Source organism: Eurytemora carolleeae, unplaced genomic scaffold, assembly GCF_000591075.1.
Source record: "Eurytemora carolleeae unplaced genomic scaffold, Eaff_2.0 scaffold85, whole genome shotgun sequence".
NCBI lineage: Eukaryota > Metazoa > Arthropoda > Copepoda > Calanoida > Temoridae > Eurytemora > Eurytemora carolleeae.
The window spans coordinates 381,785-404,589 of NW_019396334.1; the positions used below are offsets into that span (position 1 = coordinate 381,785).

At 31.1% G+C, this 22,805-nt stretch overlaps 1 protein-coding gene across 1 annotated transcript in view; it reads right to left on the bottom strand.

Annotated features, from left to right (window-relative positions):
• LOC111701146 (muscarinic acetylcholine receptor DM1) overlaps window positions 1–22,805 on the bottom strand; it is a 34,385-nt gene that overhangs the window by 2,721 nt on the left and 8,859 nt on the right. Inside the window, exons 2-13 of the mRNA XM_023472315.1 lie at window positions 21,895–21,987; window positions 19,928–20,003; window positions 18,782–18,844; window positions 18,037–18,166; window positions 17,604–17,660; window positions 17,086–17,149; window positions 16,394–16,430; window positions 16,108–16,189; window positions 13,723–13,855; window positions 12,232–12,318; window positions 6,938–7,010; window positions 594–685 (exon numbers count right to left, since the gene is read on the bottom strand). Coding sequence (XP_023328083.1) covers window positions 594–685; window positions 6,938–7,010; window positions 12,232–12,318; window positions 13,723–13,855; window positions 16,108–16,189; window positions 16,394–16,430; window positions 17,086–17,149; window positions 17,604–17,660; window positions 18,037–18,166; window positions 18,782–18,844; window positions 19,928–20,003; window positions 21,895–21,950 — 950 coding nt within the window. The 5' untranslated portion in view covers window positions 21,951–21,987. The remainder of the gene's footprint in view (window positions 1–593; window positions 686–6,937; window positions 7,011–12,231; window positions 12,319–13,722; window positions 13,856–16,107; window positions 16,190–16,393; window positions 16,431–17,085; window positions 17,150–17,603; window positions 17,661–18,036; window positions 18,167–18,781; window positions 18,845–19,927; window positions 20,004–21,894; window positions 21,988–22,805) is intronic.

Sequence of the window (22,805 nt, forward strand, 5' to 3'; positions counted from 1 at the left end):
TTTTCTGACTGTTTCACAGATAATGTACACTGCACAGTAGCTGTACCTCATGTACACTGCACAGTTGCTGTACCTCATGTACACTGCACAGTAGCTGTACCTCATGTACACTGCACAGTTGCTGTACCTCATGTATACTGTACAGTTGATGTACCTCATGTATACTGCACAGTTGCTGTACCTCATGTACGCTGCACAGTAGCTGTACCTCATTTACACTGCACAGTAGCTGTACCTCATGTACACTGTACAGTTGCTGTACCTAATGTACACTGCACAGTAGCTGTACCTCATGTACACTGCACAGTTGCTGTACCTCATGTACACTGCACAGTAGCTATACCTCATGTACACTGCACAGTTGCTGTACCTCATGCACACTGTACAGTTGATATACCTCTTGTACACTGTACAGTTGATGTACCTCATGTACACTGTACAGTTGCTGTACCTCATGTATACTGCACAGTAGCTGTACCTCATGTACATTAAACTAATCATAATTTAAGTTTAAATTTGTAGCTTAGTATTCAACAGTTGTCTGGCTCTCACTGTCGCATGTAATTTAAAAGAGAAAGAAGGTATTTGAATCCCTTGTTTCTTGTGTTTCTTCTCTTCTAATCCTTGAGATTATATTCTGAATAGGAAGAGGGATTCTACTGCGCCGACTCTGCTCCCCATTTAACTAGAAATATAATAAATTAACGTCAACGGAAGCGATTATTCCACCTGAAATAAAATTTTCTAACCTCTATATCTTTGCAACCTAAAAATGTAAACCTTTGGTAATTTAAAGGAAGTAACTGGCAATGTATGGTAGTTGGATTGAGAAAAAATCGATTTTTAAAACGTCACCACCCAAATGAATGATTTTGAACGTCGGCTTTGTGCTCAAACTCAGTAATTATACATCATTGAATCGTTTTATGTCTCAAATGAATCCTATAAAATTTCTCCACAAAACTACATTCTCAGTTTAAATACCATACATTGCCGGTCTTTCCCTTTAAACTTAGATTATGTGACCTAAGAATTTATGATTTTAAATATCTAAGATCTGCGACATTGTGTTGCAAAGATATGATAAATTAGAAAATCAGAGTTTGTGGCAAATACTTAATTCTTTATCACTTATTTATCTTGAGTTTTAAAATACACAAAGGAACTGTGAAGAAAAGGAATTTTTTGATGAAATTCCAGCTAAACTGCAAATGGTATTGCAGCACTGCTGAAAATAAGAGTTTCAATATACTAATCAAATTCTAAACCTATTTCATAATATTTCGTAATTTCACATAGATTCAGACTTCTATAAAATGTTGCATCAATTTTTAAGTGCAGGGTCATTTATGCTTTTTGTAGTCCTAAACAGGCAACATTTTGAATCTAAAAACACTTGATTTTAGCTATATAGTAAGAAAGAAGTTGTTGATGAAAATCTCATTGAATGCAAATCACAGTGATTAATTTCTTCAAATATAATATTTATATTTTTAACCCTATCAGGGCTGGGGGGGGGGATCTATGGATAGCCTAGAGGCATCCCGTGACCCCCATTCATCTTCTAGAAAAAGGTCTTAAAGTAACTCTCATTTTTGACACTATCAGTGTGAAATTTCTTGACTTTTAATTAAAAGAAATTTAAAGGATTTTTTGTAATTTTTTTTTATATGCATAAGGTAGGTTACAGCCCTTGCCGCAGGGCGGTAAAAAGTCCGGTCTGTGAAAAAACAAATCTAAACTTTTTTATGATTAAAAAACTAAACTAAACTAAAAAACTGTACTTATAAAAAAGCCCTTGAAAAATGGACGTAGAAACATGCGCCAAACTTTGATTTTTGAATTAAACAATTGAAACAAATTACATATTTTTTACATCTTTTAGTATTTTTTTCAATCCTCCCATAGCACCAAAACTATAAAAGTTATCGATCTATTTTTTTTTCAATAAGCTGGCCATAAAAAATTGGGCTATGAACATGCATTTTATATTACCCTATACTTCTACGGCCTTTTCTATGGGGGGGGGGGGCGTATATGCATAGATTCAGACCCTTCAGGCCAGCTAGGGAGGTTTGGCAAAATGTCAAAAAAGATCGGAAAAATGGAAAAAATTTAAACTTTTGTTCTATCACATATTAATTTTATAATTTGAACCTACTGACTCGTCGAGCGTCATGTTCCCTAAAATCCCTACGCTATGTTACATATACCCTACGCTATGTTGCCTAATCCCTACGCTATGTTCCCTAATCCCTACACTATGTTCCCTAATCCCTACGCTATGTATTACTAAAAATATTTTAAGAAATCCTTTAATCTAATATTTCTAAAGATTAAAAAAATCACGGAGACAGTATTAAAAACGGGATTGCTGGAGGGGGATGTAAACATCAAAGTATAAAAAAGTATGTACGAGAACTCCCATAAAAATGTGTTCTAAAGTGAAGGATCACTTATCTTTTACCAAAAATCTTCTAATTTACCATTGATCCGACAATTATACCTCAACAACCCCTTTACTAAGGACAATGGGGAATAAAAGTGATAATAGAATTACTTCAACTTAAAAAGAAAAAAGGAAAACTCTTTTAAGATTTTGTAAGAAAAGCTTCAAATAAAATCTTTACTTTACTGAAACTAACTTTTGGAACCCAGCTTTGCATGGAAACTAATCTTTCTTTATAAAGGTCAACTCTTAAAGGGACTGTAAAGGAAAAATGAAAGGGGGTATAGGATGAAACCTGAGAATCTCAGACGTAGAACGATACATATAAGACATCTATCTGATGTTCCTGTCTCGAGAAATTGATATAAAACTGCGTCCAAATTATACGAAAATTCATATATATATATAAATTTTGTATAAAAGCATTAGGTTTAAACAGATCATAGTCAGCAAATACGCAACCAAACTAAAAACGATTATATCCCACAGGAGCCTTAGAATCTCAGGTTTGCTTCTTCTATAGTTTTTTTTATTTAAATTTTTTATTTTTAATAGATAAAATTGATAATTCTATTCCATTATAGTCCGGTATTACTTCACCAGAACTTCAGCCAATGGCAGTGCAGTATCATTGTCACTTGATACAGACGGAAATCACTTGACCAGTATACTGCACTGCCATTGGCGGAAGTTCTGGTGTTTGAAATTACATATAGTCTCTTTAAGATTCAAAGAATGGGTATGACTTTCTTTTTTTATGTTCAATATATGTTTCAAAGTTTAAATCGTTTTATTATAAACATTATTTGGACTCAAGGGGACCATTAAACTGAAAAGTTCTGACTCACTGCAATAAAATAAATATATGTTAATAGAAATTTTAGTTCTTTAATTTTAAAATTACTTTTTTCTTCTTATTTAATCGAAAAATTGAATTGCTATCCGTTGTTTCTCAAAGATATCGGGATTAGAAAATCTGAATCTGTGGTAAGGGCTCAATTCCTATATATATAAAGTATAACAAAATGAGAAGTTTAAAAACTGAAATATAAAGTAGTATTCATAAAAAGTAGTAATCTCAGTTTGCTGTCTGTCTATCTGTTTATTTGGATATGGCATTTCATATATAACTCAACATGCCTTAGATTGATTTGCCTCAAATTAGTATTGGGGAACTTGATAGATCGATGGGAATGTTCTTGGTTTAAAATTTGTAAATTTAAAAGTTGAGTGAATTAAGTAAGTAATGCTTTTTGCTTATGTTAAAATAAGATTAAGTGGCAGGAGATGTACAATTTGCAAGAAAGCGGTTTTCAATGTAAATCTAATATTACAGTCTTAATTAAAAAACGATTATATATTAACAAAAAAAATCCTTTGGTAATTTAAATATTTTTTTATAAGCTGATTGTGTAAACTTTTTACATTTCAAACTTAGACTATTTGATCTAACATTATACTCATGGTTTAAAATATCTAAGGTTAACAACATTGGGTTGGGAATATATAGGGATTAAAAAATCAGAGTTTGTGGCAAGGGCTTAATTAAGAGGAAAACACATGGAAAATCTATTAATAACACACTAGCTTGAGAACCGAGCTTTAACTAGAAACTAAACTTTCACTATATAATCCAACCCACTCAACTAAAATTTTCATGAGTTATGACCGGACGTACAAACAAGCAAGAAAACAGAGATTACAACTTAATATATACTAGGCTTTCAGGGCGCTTCGCTCCCATAATCTTTATTAATTGTGAAAATTATATCTTTGTATACATTGGAAAGAAAAAAGAAAAACAGTTGGCGGATTTTGTTAAACAAATTTCGTGGATCTTCAAAATTTAATGGAATTGTTGGGGTCTAATTTTTAAAATTTTGATCATCCATGAACCTTCCCATGGGGTCATGTGAGGTGCCCGATCGGTTCAGCGTTTTGACGTTTATTGAATACAAAAAAAACAGACAAATAGTCAAGCAAAGTATATATATACTAGAAATTCAAGGCGCTTCGCGCCCTTCTTTCTAGCCTTAGAGGGCGCTTCGCGCCCATCTTCTAAATTAGTTGTGAACATGTTCTCTTTGTGTACATCGTAAAACAAAACAAAAAATAATTCGCGGATTTTCACAAAAAATTTCGCGGATTTTCAAAATTTTTAAAAATTTAATGACGATCGAATTTTGATGGAGACAAATATTTGAAATTTTGATTTTTCATAAACCTTCCCTGGGGTCCCTAGATGTCCCACAAAAAATTTGGGCCCGATCGGTTCAGCCGTTTTGACGTTTATTGGATACAAACAAACAGACAAACAAAGTATATATATACTAGAATTCAAGGCGCTTCGCGCCCTTCTTTCTAGCCTTAGAGGGCGCTTCGCGCCCATCTTCTAAATTAGTTGTGAACATGTTCTCTTTGTGTACATCGTAAAACAAAACAAAAATAATTCGCGGATTTTCACAAAAAATTTCGCGGATTTTCAAAATTTTTAAAAATTTAATGACGATCGAATTTTGATGGAGACAAATATTTGAAATTTTGATTTTTCATAAACCTTCCCTGGGGTCCCTAGATGTCCCACAAAAAATTTGGGCCCGATCGGTTCAGCCGTTTTGACGTTTATTGGATACAAACAAACAGACAAACAAACAAACAGACAAGCCAAATTTATATATAGATATATAGATATCGAGAACCAACTAAAATTGGAAGAATTAAAATTTATACCGTTAATAAACATTATAATTAATCCAGTTTTGAAAAACCCAGGGATAAACCCAGCCTTTATTGTGTTCACAGTTAAAGAAAGAAAGTGATTATAACGATGTCATTTGCACAAAGTAGATCAAATTAGTTGTAAATTGCTTTTACACAAGAAAAGGGAGAACACTCTAATACAAAGGTATCAAAAATGGGGTTCAGCCGCTAAAATTACTTGGATATGGTAGGTATGTGTCTGTAAGCATTTTTCTGATTTTTTGCGGATTTTCACATATTTCAAATTTTTGAAGTTACAACTGTTAATAACTTTTTTTCTGACTGTTTCACAGAAAAATCAAAAAGGATTCAGAATCAAAAAAACAATTGTCATTTGTTATTACTTACACTACTAATCATTTTATCATTTAGTTTCTATAATAAAAGTAAGGGTTTGTTAGAAACCTTGTATTTTAATACTTTCCTTCAGTAAAAAATGATGGGTTTTACAAGTTGGTACGAAAAAAGCACTATGTTCGTAAATAATATCTAGGTTCAGGATATAGCCAAGTTAGGAAGAATATCTAGGACAGAAATAGATAAGTATCCAGGAATCTAGGACAGAGAACAATTGAATGAATAATATCTGGTTCAGGATATAGTCAAGTTAGGAAGAATATCTAGGACAGAAATAGATAAGTATCCAGGAATCTAGGACAGAGAACAATTGAATGAATAATATCTGGTTCAGGATATAGTCAAGTTAGGAAGAATATCTAGAACAGAGATAGATTAATTTCCAGGAATACATTATATAAAGGTTCAGAGCTGAAAACTTTAGAATGGTGGATATCGAGATCAATGCTTGATCTCCTCTTTTTCTAAATCTCCAGATTAAATATTGCTTGTTCTCCTCTTGTTATTAATCTACAGATAAATTAACTGATCGGGATTAAGGATATTTAATTCTAAAGTTTTCAGCTCAGGATATATTTTTATATTTTACAAACCTGATGTTTTAGAAGTGATTTTTTCAAATGTAAATCGAATAACCCTTGTAATAGAATGATATGATAAAGTGACAGATAATAGTATCAAAAATAAGGATGGAAATTAAAATGATAAAAAGGAAAATAGACTGCTACAATGCTAAAGATTATGGTATTAGAAAACCTACGCTTTTATTCCACTACTTAGTGTCCTTACAAGTAAAAATTCGTCCTTAAAGGGACTGTAAAGGAAAAATGAAAGGGGGTATAGGATAAAACCTGAGAATCTCAGGCGTTAATCGATACATATAAGATTTCTATTTAATGTTCCTGTCTCGAGAAATTGATATAAAACTGTGTAAAAATTATACGAAAATCCATATATATGCAATTTTGTGTAAAAGTAGTAGGTTTTATAAAGATCATTTTCAGCAATATAAGCTATATAAAACTTTGATTCATATACGTATCACATATATGAGTTTTGCTATAACTTTGACGCAGTTTAATTTTTCAAGACATGGACATCAGAACTCACATATTGCTCGAATTAACTCCTAACTCTTTCAGGCTTCAGCCTATACCCCCTGTAATTTTACCTTAACAGTCCCTTTAAAAGCACAGACACTTTGGATTAAATTAAATTTTGAAAATCAAGGTCCTTGAATTGTGAATTATTACGGTTTAAATGAATGGGTAAATAAGTAAATTTTGGTCCGAATGAGAAACAAAAAAATTCATAAAAATAGATTAAACAAAATTGTAAAATGTTAATAAATAAAAAAAAGAATAAACTCACCAAAAATGTATTTCCAGTTTTAACAAGAGTTAGTCCACTAAGATCCTGGATTTTTGAATCTCCATATTCTTCACTAAAAATACAGGGGTGAATATTTCTATTAATTCGCCTCCCAAGGGGATGAATTTAGATTATATCGGGGAAAAATGAAAAATTTGACATGAAAAAGGTTCTTTTTCATTTATTTTTTCCTATTCAGCGAATCAAACCATAACACAAAATTCAGCTCCACGCAAAAATTTAATATATATCTTCTAAAACAAAAATAAAAAGATTTTCTAAAGATGAGGGGGGGGGGTTGCCACAAACTTTATTTTTTTTTATCCCAACATCTTTTTAACCTGATGTCGTACGCCTTAGATATTTCAAGCTGTGATTTCTCTTTAATCAAGTAATCTGAGTCTGAAATATCAATGAATCAGATTGCAAAGATATGGATTAAAGATTTGAGTTTGTGACAAAAAGTTTTACTTTAAGCAATCATGGCTCTAGCGTTCTATTGAAAAAATTCGGGTAAAATTAATTTTGTTAAAAAACCTAAACAAAAGTTGAGTCGAATGCCCCCCCCCCCCAATTAATAAAACGAAAAACCGTTTCTAAGACAATATTTAACTTTTAAATCTAAAATTTTGTAATTTGGGTCATTTTAGACCCTTTTTTTACCTTTAAAAGATTCCTTCATTAATTTTTCCTATATTTATTTAAACTATTTGTTGTTCAGTTTGACTGTTTGTATGTAAAGAAATCTGTTGTTTCCATCATCAATGTATCTTTTATGAACATTTTATGAGTCAGATATTTGATTGAAATTTGAGCTTTATAGTCATGGTAGAAAAAAACATCGTCTATTTAGATAAATTAATTAGTCTTTATAACATAACAAGACATTTGTATACATGTTCCTTTTGGCCGGCCAAACGGCTGGCCGAATGGGCTGAATTTTCGTGGACACTCATGGTTAGCCGGGGGTGACAAAGGCAAAAAAAAATTCAATTTTTTTTCAATATATTTTTTTTTCTAAAACTTTTTTCCCAAAATGTTTTTTTTTTCCATGGGCAATCCGGGTCCTTCAGCTAGTTATTAATATTTTGTTTACCAGTAAAGCACAAATTATACAATTTGAGATATATGTATATAATCAATTTATTATTCAATCAAAAAAACTTATATATTCATCCTCATATATATAAATATATATTTACAATAATGATTTTAGATCACGATTTTAATTTGACAATTCAAATTATAAAAAATTTGCAAAATTTTACAAATTATAAACATTTCAATTGAACAAGCAAAGTCGATCCTTCTTAAAGGAATTTATCCAAATAATTTTACCCATTTATCTGTTTTAGCATGGAAAAAATTAAGTGCGTTGACTTTTTTGGCAAAATTTTAGTTTTCAGGTAAAGCTTAGTTCCCAAGTTAGTGTCTCATAAATATATAATAATAACACTTGTAACAACTACTTTACAATGATTAAATATAAATTTAAATAGTTTTTTGTCATTTAACAAATAATTTGAACTGCAAACAGATCAAACAACTTTTAAAACCGATCAACACAAGATTTTGTTATTTATAAAAAACAACTTTAATTATAATTCAATTTTAAAAATAAATATTTTTACGTTTATAAAATTGAAAATTGTGAAATAATGTAAAATAATTATTGAATAAATGTGAAAATAGTAAATATAATGTATATTCTGAGTTCTCACTAATAGTTCCTTTATCCCTCTCTATACAGTGTTAATGGAACCAAACATAATTAGTTTTGGATAAACACTAAATACCTCATCCAACTCCAACATCAGGGGGAGAAGAGGGGAGAAGGGAAACATGGAGGAAGAAGGGGAGGGGAGAATGGGGACGAGAAGGGGATGGGAGGGGGGGTTGGGAGAAGGGGAGGGGAGAATGAGGGCGAGAAGGGGTGAGAAGGGGAGGAGAGAATGAGGACGAAAAGGTGGAGAAGGGAAGAGAGAATGAGGACGAGAAGGGGTGGGGAATAAAAGGGGGGAGGGTTAGGGGGACGAAGGGTAGGGGTTATTTCGAACATATTTTTATTGACAAATTGAATTCAAAACAGTTTTTCTAATCAAGGTTTAATGAGACATCCTTGGTTTTCCTGCAGAAATATTGACTATTTTCAATTGGGGTTTCTCTGTAAATGTAAAGATATTGGACATCACGACTTTTTAGAATAGAAAACATACGATATTATCCTTATCGTAATTGAGAAAAATGTTTGTTATTTTGCTTGTTTTCCTTCTAGTTTTGTTCTTTGCTTCTTGGCTGTACATATACAGAGTGAACCTTCTAGTTTTGTTCTTTGCTTCTTAGCTGTACATATACAGAGAGAACCTTCCAGTTTTGTTCTTTGCTTCTTAGCTGTATAAATACAGAGTGAACCACAAATGATGAGACTTCATAGACGACCGTACGAAGTTTATACTGTATATTTTCTCATATTCAAGATTTCTTCCAACTAGGAAAACGTGTTTTCTTTTTTTGCCAAATCATTCAATACGCAATTAAATGACCATATTCAAGGCAATCTAATTTAAGTTTGGAATTGTCGCATTTTAATAGTTTTATGTCGTCTTTATAATCTCATCCAACTTGATAAACCCGTATGTATTTTTACATCTTCATTGCTTTCAGATAATATTTTTAAATCCGTACCTATTATTATTAATGTAAAAGTTCTTGTCGAAATACTTTGTTAAGAAAAGAATGTTGTGGATTTCTTTTACAAAGTATTTCAAGTATAAAGTATTATACGTGTATAAAGTGTTCAGTTTTCTGTATATGATAAATGTTCAGATATTCCTAACTTTGTGTACATAATTTTCAACATAATGTTTAAACTTCGGTATTTATGAAAAATTACTTTCCCCGATATTAAAAAATGCCGAATTTTAGACACACACTATGATTTTCTAATCCCTATATCTTTGCAACTCAACTTAGTAGACCTTAGATTTTTTTAAAATATAAATTCTGTTAGATCATACAGTTCAAGTTTAAAATGCAGGTTGCAAAAAATAGGGACTATAAAAAAACTGAGTTTTTGCCACAAATTCAAATTTTCTAATCCCTATAACTCTGCGACCGGAAGGTGTAACCCTTTGATATTTCAAACTTGGACTATTTGATCTAACATCATTCATAGTTTGAAATATGTAAGGTCTACGACATTGGATTACAAACATATAGGGATTAGAAAATCAGAGTTTGTGGCAAAGACTCAAATATTTTGAGTTTGTGGAAAAAACTCAGTTCCTTTGAGAGATAACCAAAAAATTGTGTTCACAATTACGAACATAAAGTTCACAACTTGATAATGTTTGGACAAATCCTTAGGTATTTTTTAACATTTTAACAGTGTATAGGCCATTTTCCTGCTTTTCCTGCCTCTTAAGTCAATATCTAAACTTTAAAAAGACTTTTTTCCTTACAGGAAACTTAAAGTAAACTATTCTCAAACTAAACAAAACTTTTGACATTAAAGCACAAAATCTACAATTACAACCAATAAACTATTTTTTAAAATAAATAAAAGCATAAAATTGGTTTGAAGTTCTAATTTTTTTTCTCAAAAAAGGACTTTTCTTTAGAAAAGACATGAATTTAAATTGTTTGAAATTATAACAAAAATATGCATTACATAAAAAAGGAAGTCTTTGAATGCTTAAAGTCACTTAGAATTAAGTAAATAATATCCTTTAATGCTAAAATTACATAAAAACGTGAAATTTTCAATTCCAACAAATTTCTTGTAACGTAAATGTCTAAATGTGTACTTTTCCAATTCAATTTGATTTAAGAAACTGTTTCAATGTTGACGCAACTTTAGTTTTACGTAATATGTTTAAGGTCTGGTTAAAAGTAATCTCCCCTCTCCCTCTTTAGTTTGTTTATCCAAGTTTAGCTTTTATATACAAGTACATTTCAGACCACTTCATTTATAAGGACTCTTGTAAACAATAAATTTGCTAAAAATAATGTAATTAAACTAATATAACACTTTATTTTATATAATTTGCTTGGCTTGATGGAAGAACCCAAAATTGGAAACCCATCTTTCCTCGAATTCCGACCAAAAAGAAAATTTTCAAATAAAACGATCCATAAACTTTCCCTGTGATTATACGAGTTGTCACAGAAAAACTTGCCAAATCGGTTCCGTCGATCATCAAATAAAAAAAGTTTTAGGTCGTCATTAATGTATCGTGTTCAGGGGTTGACCAAGTAACGGTAAACTAGATGGCCTTCAGAACAAATATAAACCCATTGAAGGTATACTTTTCCTATCTTTATATTATATTTTTTTGGTTGCGGCATGAATTTTAGATGTTTATGTAAATAATGTGTTTTACGATAATCTTGACGGATTTTGAATTGAAGATGAAAACATGACTACTCAATACACACTACAAACTAGACACAATACACTTCGTTGTCACATATATCTGGACAACTATGAAAGTTATTCATCAGATTTTAAGACCGTGTTGACTTTGCTTATTCCTTACTAAAGTCGATTATTCTTTTTTGTACATGTATATGTTAAAACTGTAATTTGCTTGTTTCTAGCTTCAATTTGAAAAGAGTTAATCGGCAAAATCCTTGCTTGTCCCTATATCTTGGCAACCCAATGTCGTAGACCTTAGATATTTCAAACTATTGATTCTGTTAGGTCAAATAATCTGAGTTTGAAATTTCAAATATTTATACCCACTGGTTGCACAGATATTGAAATAAGAAAATTTGAGGTTGTGGCAAAAACTCAATTTCTTTGGTCAGCAGTGTTGTAGTCAGGTTTACGTGATGATCTGTATTTTGTTTTGTATAAACTAGCTGCAGTAACCAAACTAGTTGCAGGAACCAAAACTAGTTGCAGGAATCAACACTTTGCAGGAACCAACACTTTGCAGGAACCAACACTTTGCCTGGAAACTATTTTTTTTTCTACAAGAGTCGCAGTTCTTAATTTAAAACTTTCAAACCAAGCTATAAGAACATTCACCTACCCTAATCTCTAATCAAAATTTACAAGAATCCGGTCAAGGGTTTCCTGAGTTATGATCGGACAAACAAACAAACAACCTTACAGAGATTACAACTATATATATATAATATATATATCACAGGCAGCCGGAGTACATTTGAATTTCCGAGCGGGTTCAATCCTTCCGGTCCCAGTTTGTACTGTACATAGCTCTATGGACAGGACTACCCGGTTCAACAAGGTTGTTGACACGGTCAGACTTTATTTAGGTTGAATGTACCTTGAATCAGATCGTTTACTGCTCATTTTCTTGCCTGCCTGCAGGTGCACCAAATCACGTTGCCGTTTAACTGTTTCCCACCAAACCCTGCAATATAAATATATAAAATTGTACAGTATACGACCCATAAATCTGTGAAATTGGAAGACGAATTTATGTTTAAAGGACATGAAAAGCAGCAATTGTATCCTGGTCTATTTCAAGTTTATTGTACGTCGGTTTCAAAGCTAAAGGTTAAATGTTACGATTTAAACGTACATTACATAATATTGATTTAATGTCGTCTTCCTAGTTCACAATTGTATTGGTACCGTAGGTAGTTTTTTTTTATATATACTCATATCAATACGGATCAATATGAACGAATTAAAGATGATTAAATTCTTGGTTTGTATAGAAGGTATCAAATCTGACATTTTGCTTCCGCGACGTGGCTTAAAGTGGCATGATCCAAGTCGGTTCAATTCATGTAACGCATATGCAGATGGATTCAGGCGTAATATTCAGTCTGGACTACCAAGTGCATGTAAAGTCGACCAAAAAAATTTTATTAAAAATGTAGCCTGACAAGAGCACAGTGATCCAGAAATAGAAAATCAATGCAGCTCATTATTCTTAAATTTTGCAAAGTACAAGTGTGTATAATGATCCTTTATTTGATCTAGCCGCTAAGTAACTATAACAGATCGTTCCGGGAATTTAGGATTTTAATCAAAACAAATGGCAGAAAGGTCTCCAAGTTTAACCTAACTCTGAATAATAAACAGATTCTAAATTTACTGAAAGAATAAACATTAACGGCTTCGAGGAAATTCCAGAAGAAATTCCCTCTTCGAAACTTAATTTTTTAAACATTTTTTAGAGTGCATCTGCATAAGGTTGGTTACAAAGGTTTCGACAAGCATAAAATGACATTTTAAACAGAAGAAAAACACTAATTTTTTATGATTTAACCCTATTCCTGCTGGGGGGGGGGGGGGTCAATTTGACCCTCCACTGTAGTTTTTTTTTACATAACTCAAAAAGTATTGGTCTGAGGCTGTTGAAATTTTCTGATTTTTCCTACATACCCAAAGCCCTCCCTTTAGGCCTAAAACCAGGCTTTAATACTAACTGCCTGAGTCCTCAGGCAGTTAGTATTAAATGACTGAATTTTCCTGTAACTAAATCTTTGTTTTGACCCACTTCCACTTGTCAAATTTTGATAAGATTTAGCTTTTTGGAAAGCCTTTGACATAAGGAAACGAATTGCACAAGTTTTGCTAATTTTTTTGCAGATTCTAAAAGTAGAGCACAAGAGCTTTCCAATGATGAATCATTTGTCATATTTGGACATCAAACATGGGATTTAGAAGGGAGGGGGGGGGTTCAAATTGACCCCCCCCCACAGCATATCCTGGTTTTCAAGTACCCCAGCAGAAGAGTTACTCAAATTACGTTTTTTATTCCATTAAATTAGAATATTTATATAAATAATTGGTGAGTACTAACCTAAGATATAGTCCGCACATGATTGTTGCAGGTAGGAAGAATGCTGCCATAGCGCAGAGAACATTGAGAGCTATATTCTTATCCAAGAACTGAACAACACATTCTGCTTTCTCTTCTACAGTTCGTTCAATCCCTGTTCAAGCAAAACCATATTCTAACATTAAAGTAATACCAGCAATTAATAGTTTTGCAGTTTTTTCTAAAGAGAAATCGAAAGGAATTGAGTTTTTGCCACAAACTTAAATCTTCTGATCCCAATATCTTTGCAACCTGATGGTGAAAACCTTTGATATTTCAAACTTAGCTTATTTTATCTTTAAGTATTAATAGTTTGAAATATCTAAGGTCTACGACATTGGGTTACAAAGATATAGAGATTAGAAAATCAGAGTTTGTGGCAAAAACTCAACTCCTTTAGAAAACATTTTAACATTTTTACAGGCCTTATAGATTCTTTAGAAGTAAATATTTCCATTTAGTGTAAAGCGCCGCAATAAGGATTTATCTCTAATTGGATAATGAGATAGATAGAAAGATAGATGTTACCGCCATGCAATTTCTATTGGTTCAGAATAGACACCAAACACATGGTTGAACCCTGATTGGATCAGGCGCTAATGGGCTCGGCATACTAGAGTGCTTAAGCTCCCTGTAAATTACCAAAACTAAAAGAAAAACTGATAAATGTCTAACCTAACATTATCTGTAAACCTTTTAGATCATATTCAAATAATGATAGGGTTGGAAAATGTTTCGTTAGAAAAATCATAGAAAATGAACATTATCAGCTAAAACAAATGGTTACTTTGCTGCAAGCCTTTTCAAAACGATATTATTTGCATGAACTAACCTACTTGTTTTTATTCTAGCGTACTTTAATTATACAATAAGTTTAAATTTTCTTATTTTTCTTCGCCACGTACTCAAATTTTCAAATTCATATATCTTTAAAACCTGACGGTGTAAACTGAGACAATTTACCTTACCAGTCGACGACTTCACGATGCAAGTATAACGGATTAATAATTCAATGAAGAATTTATATTTACTTATTTATTATATTTATTTCTGATCAGAGCCCGAATTTAAAGAATTTGAGCCGCGACTTAAATATGATTGGTTTCACTTAAAATTATATTCATTGTTTCATGATTTAAGCCGGCGCTCAATTAAAACCTGTTCTTGGCGGATTTAATTCATCAAATTCAGAAGTCATAATTTTTGAGTTTTGAATCATGTGATTAAGTATTGATTTTCTTGTAATGATTAACTTTATTCATCTTTAAAAACCCCTGGCGATCAATTCTACAGGGATAACTTTCATTTAGGGACCTAGCATTTATCGTCAAATTTGAAAGTTCCAACTTGGATATCAAGATCAATTGTTCAAAATTATCGCTACTCCATACACTTCAGAGTTCCAACCTCAGATGATTTTTTCCTCAACCAAAACATGGAGTTCAACAAGAAAACCATTAATTGCTTTGATTTTATGTTTATTTCTTTTTTTTATCTTTTGCAAAACTGTCTTGTAAAACTGAAAAGAATAAATGTTTATGGTCATCGATAAAATATAATATTAAATGGATATATTTTAGTTTTTTACACAAAAGCGATATTATTCGTTAGATCCATTTACTTCAAAGAAATGAAGCAATTCTTTCCAATTTTCATTGACCATGGTGGAAATGAGTATTTTTTTTTGGGGGGGGGGATTTGGTATAATTTGCTTTTATTTTTTTCAACAATGACAAACTGGTTTAAGGTAAATAAAACAAAAATCAGTAAACATTAACATCTTGCAAGATACTCTAATTTTCTCATCCTTTATATCTGTGCAACCAAATGTTGTTAACCTTACATATCTCAAACTATAAATTCTGTTAGATCAAATAATCTAAGTTTAAAATATCAAAGCTTTACACTTTCAGGCACAAAAGGAAATATATTTTAGAAAATTGATTTTTCGGTAAAGATTTACTTTCTTTTCCGATATTTGGATACAATCTCTGTAAATGTTTTTATTAATATGAATATAGTCCTAATTCGATATGGTAAAATGTGTACAAAAAACAACCTCTTTCACCTTCATATCCTTAGTATTACTTTGATTTAGATCATATACCTCTTTAAAAATTAAATATAGTACTATTTTTCGTTTATCGCGAACCTTTCCTTTCAATTTCGAATGAAACATCCCTTTTCGTCACGCGTGAATACTTCCTTTTTTGGCCAACTGATCATTTATCGCAAACACTACCTTTAAGTAATAAAGCACCCCTTTTTGTTTATTGTACTTGCACACGCCCCTTTAAACATTATATATGGTACCCCTTTTTGTTTATTGCGCACACTCCCTTTAAATATTAAATATGGTATTGTTTCCTTCTATATAAGGCCAGGCGTAGATCCAGGGAACCCAGATTATCAAGGAGAGAACCCAGGCAGAGGTAATCATTGTTGCTGCCTGATTATTATAATTTTAATAAACATTATTATGAACATTATTTTTAGTTTTGATCATTTATCAAAAGTGTGCTATTATTATTATTATTATTTCATTATTATTTTAATAAACATTATTATGAACATTATTTTTAGTTTTGATCATTTATCAAAAGTGTGCATTGTCAAATTTCGACAAATGGTTCCTTAATAGATTAAATCATACCTTTCTAGTTGTGCGTCTTGCTCGATATGACAAAGGTCTGAAAATTTTAAACTTAAAAATCAAAATTTAAATTGAAAATTCATGTTCATAGCCCAATTTTTCATGGCCAGCTCAAAGAAAAAAATAGACCGATAACTTTAACAGTTTGGGTGTTAGGAAGGGTGGAAAAAATGGCTATAAAAGGATCAAAAAAAGTTAAAAAACATATTTTTTTTGTTTTAAACAAATATCAAAGTGACACATGTTTCAAAAGGCTTTTCAAAAATATAGTTTTTTTAAATCTGTAGCTTTAGACACAAAAAAGTAAGGGGGTATTTTAGATTATTTTTTTTTCACAGACGGGATTTTTGTTCCACCCTGTACCCTACCCTGTAAATTAAAAAAAAATGTTTTACAAAAATTCTTTAAATTACTATTCATTAAAAGTCACAAAATTTCACGGTGATATTGTCAAAAATGAGAGTGCTATGACAAAAAACTACAGGGGGGAGGGTGCCAAACCCCCCCCCCCCATCCTGTTTAGGGTTAATAAGTACTATCAATTTACTAACCTGGTTACAGAGAAATATATTAATAGTTTGAAATATCTAAGGTCTACGACATTGGGTTACAAAGATATAGAGATTAGAAAATCAGAGTTTGTGGCAAAAACTCAACTCCTTTAGGTTAATAAGTACTATCAATTTACTAACCTGGTTACAGAGAAATATCTATCAAAGGATATGATAAGAAGATTCATAACACTTGCGTTACTCACTGATTTGTCATATTCAAAATTTAATTTATTTAATCCAACATATTTAGAAAATACATTTTTACATTTGTATTTTTCGCACTTTACTTTTGTTCAGAATAGAAAAATGCCAGAAAATGTTTTTTACAGTGACAAGAAAACTTCAGTAGAAATTTGAATATATAGATTTCTCTGGGAAACATAGAAAGTTATTGATAAAATAAAACCTCTCCGGTTCTAAATTTTGCATTTAGCTTAAACAAGTGGGTCATAGTTTAAAATATTAAAGGTTGACATCGTAATCAGGTTGCAAAGGTATAGGAAATAAAAAATCATAACAACAAGAGGCTATTCTTTATTGGTTTATCTAACTTAATGACCTCTGTTCAAATAAATGAAATGATGCAAATGTCTTTGGAAGTGTAAAAAGCGGCAACATTTTTTTTTGTATTTTTAAAATTTAATTTGAATATTTTCCTAGATAATCCACTGCAAGCCAAGTATCACAGACAAATGGTTCAAATGGCCAAAATCCTAAAAATTTAATAAAAATTTATTTAAGAAACGACAACAAAAAACTACATTTAGAACCAGAACATGGCGATATTAGTGAATTATAATCACTTGTTAATAGGGTCTGTTTACAATACAAATTTTGTTTTTTAGAACATTTTTTGTTCGTACATTTTAAAAACAGAAAATTACGCTGATTTTCTTTATTTTGTTTGACAAATAGCAATAGGGAATTTGCCGCTTTCAAAATCGTGGTGATCGAAATCTGCAGAAATAACTAAAATCTCTTAAAGTTTAAAGTTTTGAATAGTGGATATAGAGATCACACAGTGTAAGTTTGAGCTATTTTTCATAAAAGTTTAGCAAACAGTTTCTTTAAAATCTATTTCAAACTAACCTACAACAGTGTAGACGGTAAACATTGGCATAGAGAATACTCCAATAGTAAAGTCAGCTACAGCTAAGGAGAACAGGAAATAGTTGCTGATGGTCTGCAGCTGCTTGTCCAGCTTGAAGGATATCATCACCTAAAAAATCAGAAAAAAAGTTATTTATAATCAAATTAAGAAATCATTTTCGTCCCTTTATAACATTTTCATACAAACACTCTCGCCGACCGTCTTCAAGATTTAAAACACTCGCATAATACGTACTCATAAAACCTAATATTTCTGCAATAACATTTTTATATTAGGCTTATTTAATTTTTAAATAGATCTTTCTAAATTTTCTGATTAGTCACGAAAATCAAAATTTGGAGTCATAAAAGATCAGAAATGATGTGCCCTTTATATTAGTTAGAAAACTAGATGAAACAGACCCATTTCAAAAAAAGAAAAAATACTGCAAATACTGTAACTCTATTAGAATAATTGTGTGCCCTAATGTATAAAGAAATTGAGTCTTTATCACAAACTCAAAGTTTCTAATCTCTATATCTTTGTAACCTGATTGTGTAAACTTTTTATATTTCAAACTTAGATTATTTGATAAAACATAAATCATAGTTTGAAATATATAAGGTCTACTACAATGGGTTAAGTAGATATAGGGATTAGAAAATCAGAGTTAGTGGCAAAGACTCAATTCCTTTATAATGAGAATTTAAAAAATTAATTGCTCAAATAAATGCAATACATTACCATTATATTTCCCAGGATTGTAAGAAAGGAGAAGAAGCCCGATATCACTGCTATAGCAACAACCTGCAAAACCATAATACAAAAGAAAGTGTTTATATTTTTAAAAGGGGGCGAATGAAAATTATGTGTGTTTTAAAACATTTGTTGATAGTAAACTTCGAATGCTAAAAGTTAAATTTTTCCAAAGAAACAAAGACAGAAAGACAGAAAGAGTCAAGAACTGATGAACATGACAAGGAATAAAAATAACAAGAACAGAAAACCTGTTATCAATAATTTCTGAGAAAACAAGTAAAAACTAAATATTTTTAGATTCACTCTATGCTTTAATTATTAGATTTTTAAAAAAGAATACCAAATCAAGTATTGAATTATTCTGCCCAGAGTTTGCAAAATTTAGAGATTTTCTTTGTAAAAAAATGTAAATATATCTTGAGTTAACTTTTCTAGAGATTAATTTCTTTTGAGGCTTGTAACAAAGGCTCGTTACTCTCCTTTATCTTACAAACTGAACCCCTTCCTTAAAATTGTTATTTTTAAAGGCTTGACATAAAAACATCTGAACATTTCTTACTTTAATATATAGACATCTCTGAAACTTTTTTTAGACACCCTTGAGTTTAAAGTGTCGCAACGCTTTGCCCTTCGGTTTTTCCTCATAAACTCACTTAAACTGTAGTGTAGCCCTTGTGTATGTAAATTATTGTACGTGTTTCTTGCACAAATTCAGACACGCACCTCTGCCCCTTCAGTAAAAGTAAATTCAACCTTTATGAAGCATAAAGTCTGACCGCGTCAACCTAGTTGCACCGCCTTGTCCTGTCCTTAGAGCTAGGTACAGTACAAACTGGGACCGGAAAGTTGACCCGGCTCGGAAATTCTAATGTACTACGACTGCCTATGCAGAAGGAGTACTTTGCACTACGGCTGATTTTTGTGTGAGAACGTGCACTCCTTGGTTTGCAGTGTTCTGGAAATTATCATTTTATTTAGGGAATTTAATTTGTTGTCATTTGAAAAAAATATTCACAAAAATATTTCTTTAAAAAATTGACACTCAAGCACACACATTGTTTATCTATTAATCTAACAATATAAAATAGTGGATGATGATGGTAATGATGAAGCTTACATGAAGATTTTTACCTGGAAAGAAGAATATACTTGGATCTGTTCTTCCTCTATAGGAGTACTGTTGGTTGGCCAGGTTAGGTTTCCAACCCTGAAATATTACTTTTTAAAGTTTTTTTAAATACTTTTATAATTTGATTTAATGTTCCACCATTTAAGTTAATGTTCGCATAAAAAAGGTTCTCACTGTGAATCGAAATTAGAATTTGATAAGAAACATTTCTTTACAAATTCTTCAGAGTTTGTCCAAAGAAATTCTGCAAATTTCTAAAAAAAAATTCTAAAGAATCGGTTCCAAGAATTACAGATTCTAAAGAATTGGTTCCAAGAACTACAGATAACTGGATTCAGAGAAATTCTCTAGAATTGAACCAACTCTCAACAAATTCAACATAATTGGTCTCAAAAAATACTATGAAATTTTAGCCGAGAATTACTAAATAATTTTCCACAGAAATACCATAGAATTGATCCTAAGAAATACCATAGAATTGATCCTAAGAAATACTATAGAATTGGCATAGAGAATAGAATATATAGAGAGGAATTAAAAGAATCTCTCGGTATGAATTTTTTCAGTCCCTTTCAGCCTGAAAGGGAGTTCAAAGTGTACAAATCATGTAAATGTTCACAAATTATGTGCAGTAGAGTACATTAATACAGTATGTTCCCTATACTATCCATTTAAATTTCAAATTTTTTAAACTGTTAAATAAACTTTATAATGAATTAGGTCAATAAAAACATCATTTGATTTATATAGTTATAACGGAAAATCATCGTTTGTAAAGTGGAAGGCATAAAGTCTATGTGAAATGATCATTGGTCAATTATGAAACCAGCTTAATTCATAATTTGGCTTCCTTTTAACAATAATTTTAGATTTTCTATAAAATGATATTCCAGGGCCCAACAGGTTATAAAGCATAAATATGTGAAGTACACCTGCAGTATGGAAACAGTACAACAAAATGGCCGTTTTACACTTTTTTCTGGTAAATTCTTCTCTATATATTTTATTTTCTATGAGAATTGGCCCCGAGAAATACTATAGAATTTGTCCCAAGAAATAATATAGAATTGGCCCCGAGAAATACTATAGAATTTGTCCCAAGAAATACTATAGAATCGGTCCCAAGAAATACTATAGAATTGGTCTCAAGAATTTCTATATAATTGAGTCCCAGAATTGGTCACAACTCACAAGAAATCCTAAATAATAGTCCTAAAAAATACTATAGAATTGGTTACAAGAAAAACAATAAAATTGGCCGCGAGAAATACTGAATGAGTTGGTCTCTAGAAATACTATAGAATTGGTCCCGAGAAAAATTATAGAATTGGCCCAATGAAATTCTCCAGATTTTGTACCAAAACATTTCTTGGCAGATTTTTTTAAATTTGCTAATTTAATGAACAATATTGAATTGAATTGAATTGAAAAGATTGCAGGTTTTCCTTGCTAAATAAGCATGATTTTACATTTTTTGTTAAATATTAGAAATAAAATTCCACGAAGCAATTCATATAAATTGAGACAAAATCATGGTTATCAAGCAAATTTTTAAAATACTTTGATTACAAAAAAACATTTAACTTGCAATTAAACCATTAATAAGAAAAATCAATTTTGAAATTGCTTTTCCTTTTTTTTTCAAGACCAACTCATTTGATTTTTTTTACAGTTTTCTCGGGTAAACTTGAAAAGTTTTGGAAATTCGTTAATAAACAAACATTTTTGTAACCTGATTAGATTACTTGATCTAACATAATTCATAGTTTGAAATCACTAAGGTCTACGACAATGGGGGTTGCAAAGATATAAAAATGAAAAAATCAGAGTTTGTGGAAAAAACTCAATTACTTTGCTATTAAAAAGTGTTTCTACCCTCGATTAAGCTTTCGGTGTGTTCTTCAATGATTTGCAGTATACTGACCGAAGATATATCAAATAGTGGGTTTTAGAGGAGAGTAGTTCTTACCGTATTGGAATCCTGACATAGTTTTCTTTCTCCCAGATATCTTTCCATTCTTGCATTACACTATATATCACTAGAGGAGAACTTGGAAACTATCTGAAAGAGGCAAATAAGGACACAATTACTGCACTTTTCACAAACCTTGTAAACAGCAGGACACTTGAGAAGAATTTGAAAACTATCTAAAAGAGAGAAAAAAAAAAGATTTTATAAATAAGTGTTCAACCTTTTAAAATGAACGGAAAATTACTGAACATATAAACTTGAGCAGAAATTTGAAACTATTGTAAAGAGAGAAATAACGAAACAATTACTGCAATTTTTTCCAACCTTGAATTCTGTAATGATCACATTAGAATTTCCCTAGAAGGGGCTGATTCATTTGGTGTACCGTACCGTTTTTCTATTACAGTGTAATTGTGTGTTATGTACAGCTTTCTCATAAGCTGCTTTAAAGTCGGCCCTGTACTTGGTATGAACCCAAGTTTATAATGCAATTGTAAATAATCACTTTTTAACTTTTTTTTTAAGAAGACACTAATGATAAGTCTATAGAGATTGACTGAGGTCACAACTCACCTGTGGAGTATCGTTAATCAAACATTTAATCTAGATACTCAATATGAGCATTTTTGAATGTGAAGATCAATTAAAGTTATCAAAGAAGAATGAAATAGGTCAGTAGGTCTTCATAAGATTATGATCAATGCTTGATCCCGAGATAAACAATAAGTTCTGACTTCTGGCTTGATGATTTTCATATCAATTTGAGAGAATTAGGTAACAATAATTTCTTCTTATTGGCTTAATATACAGTGGTAGGCGATTATATCAATACAATGAAGATTACTTTTCAATTTTGGTTTTTATCGAGCATTTAAACAGTATAGAAACACATAAAAATGGAAAAACAG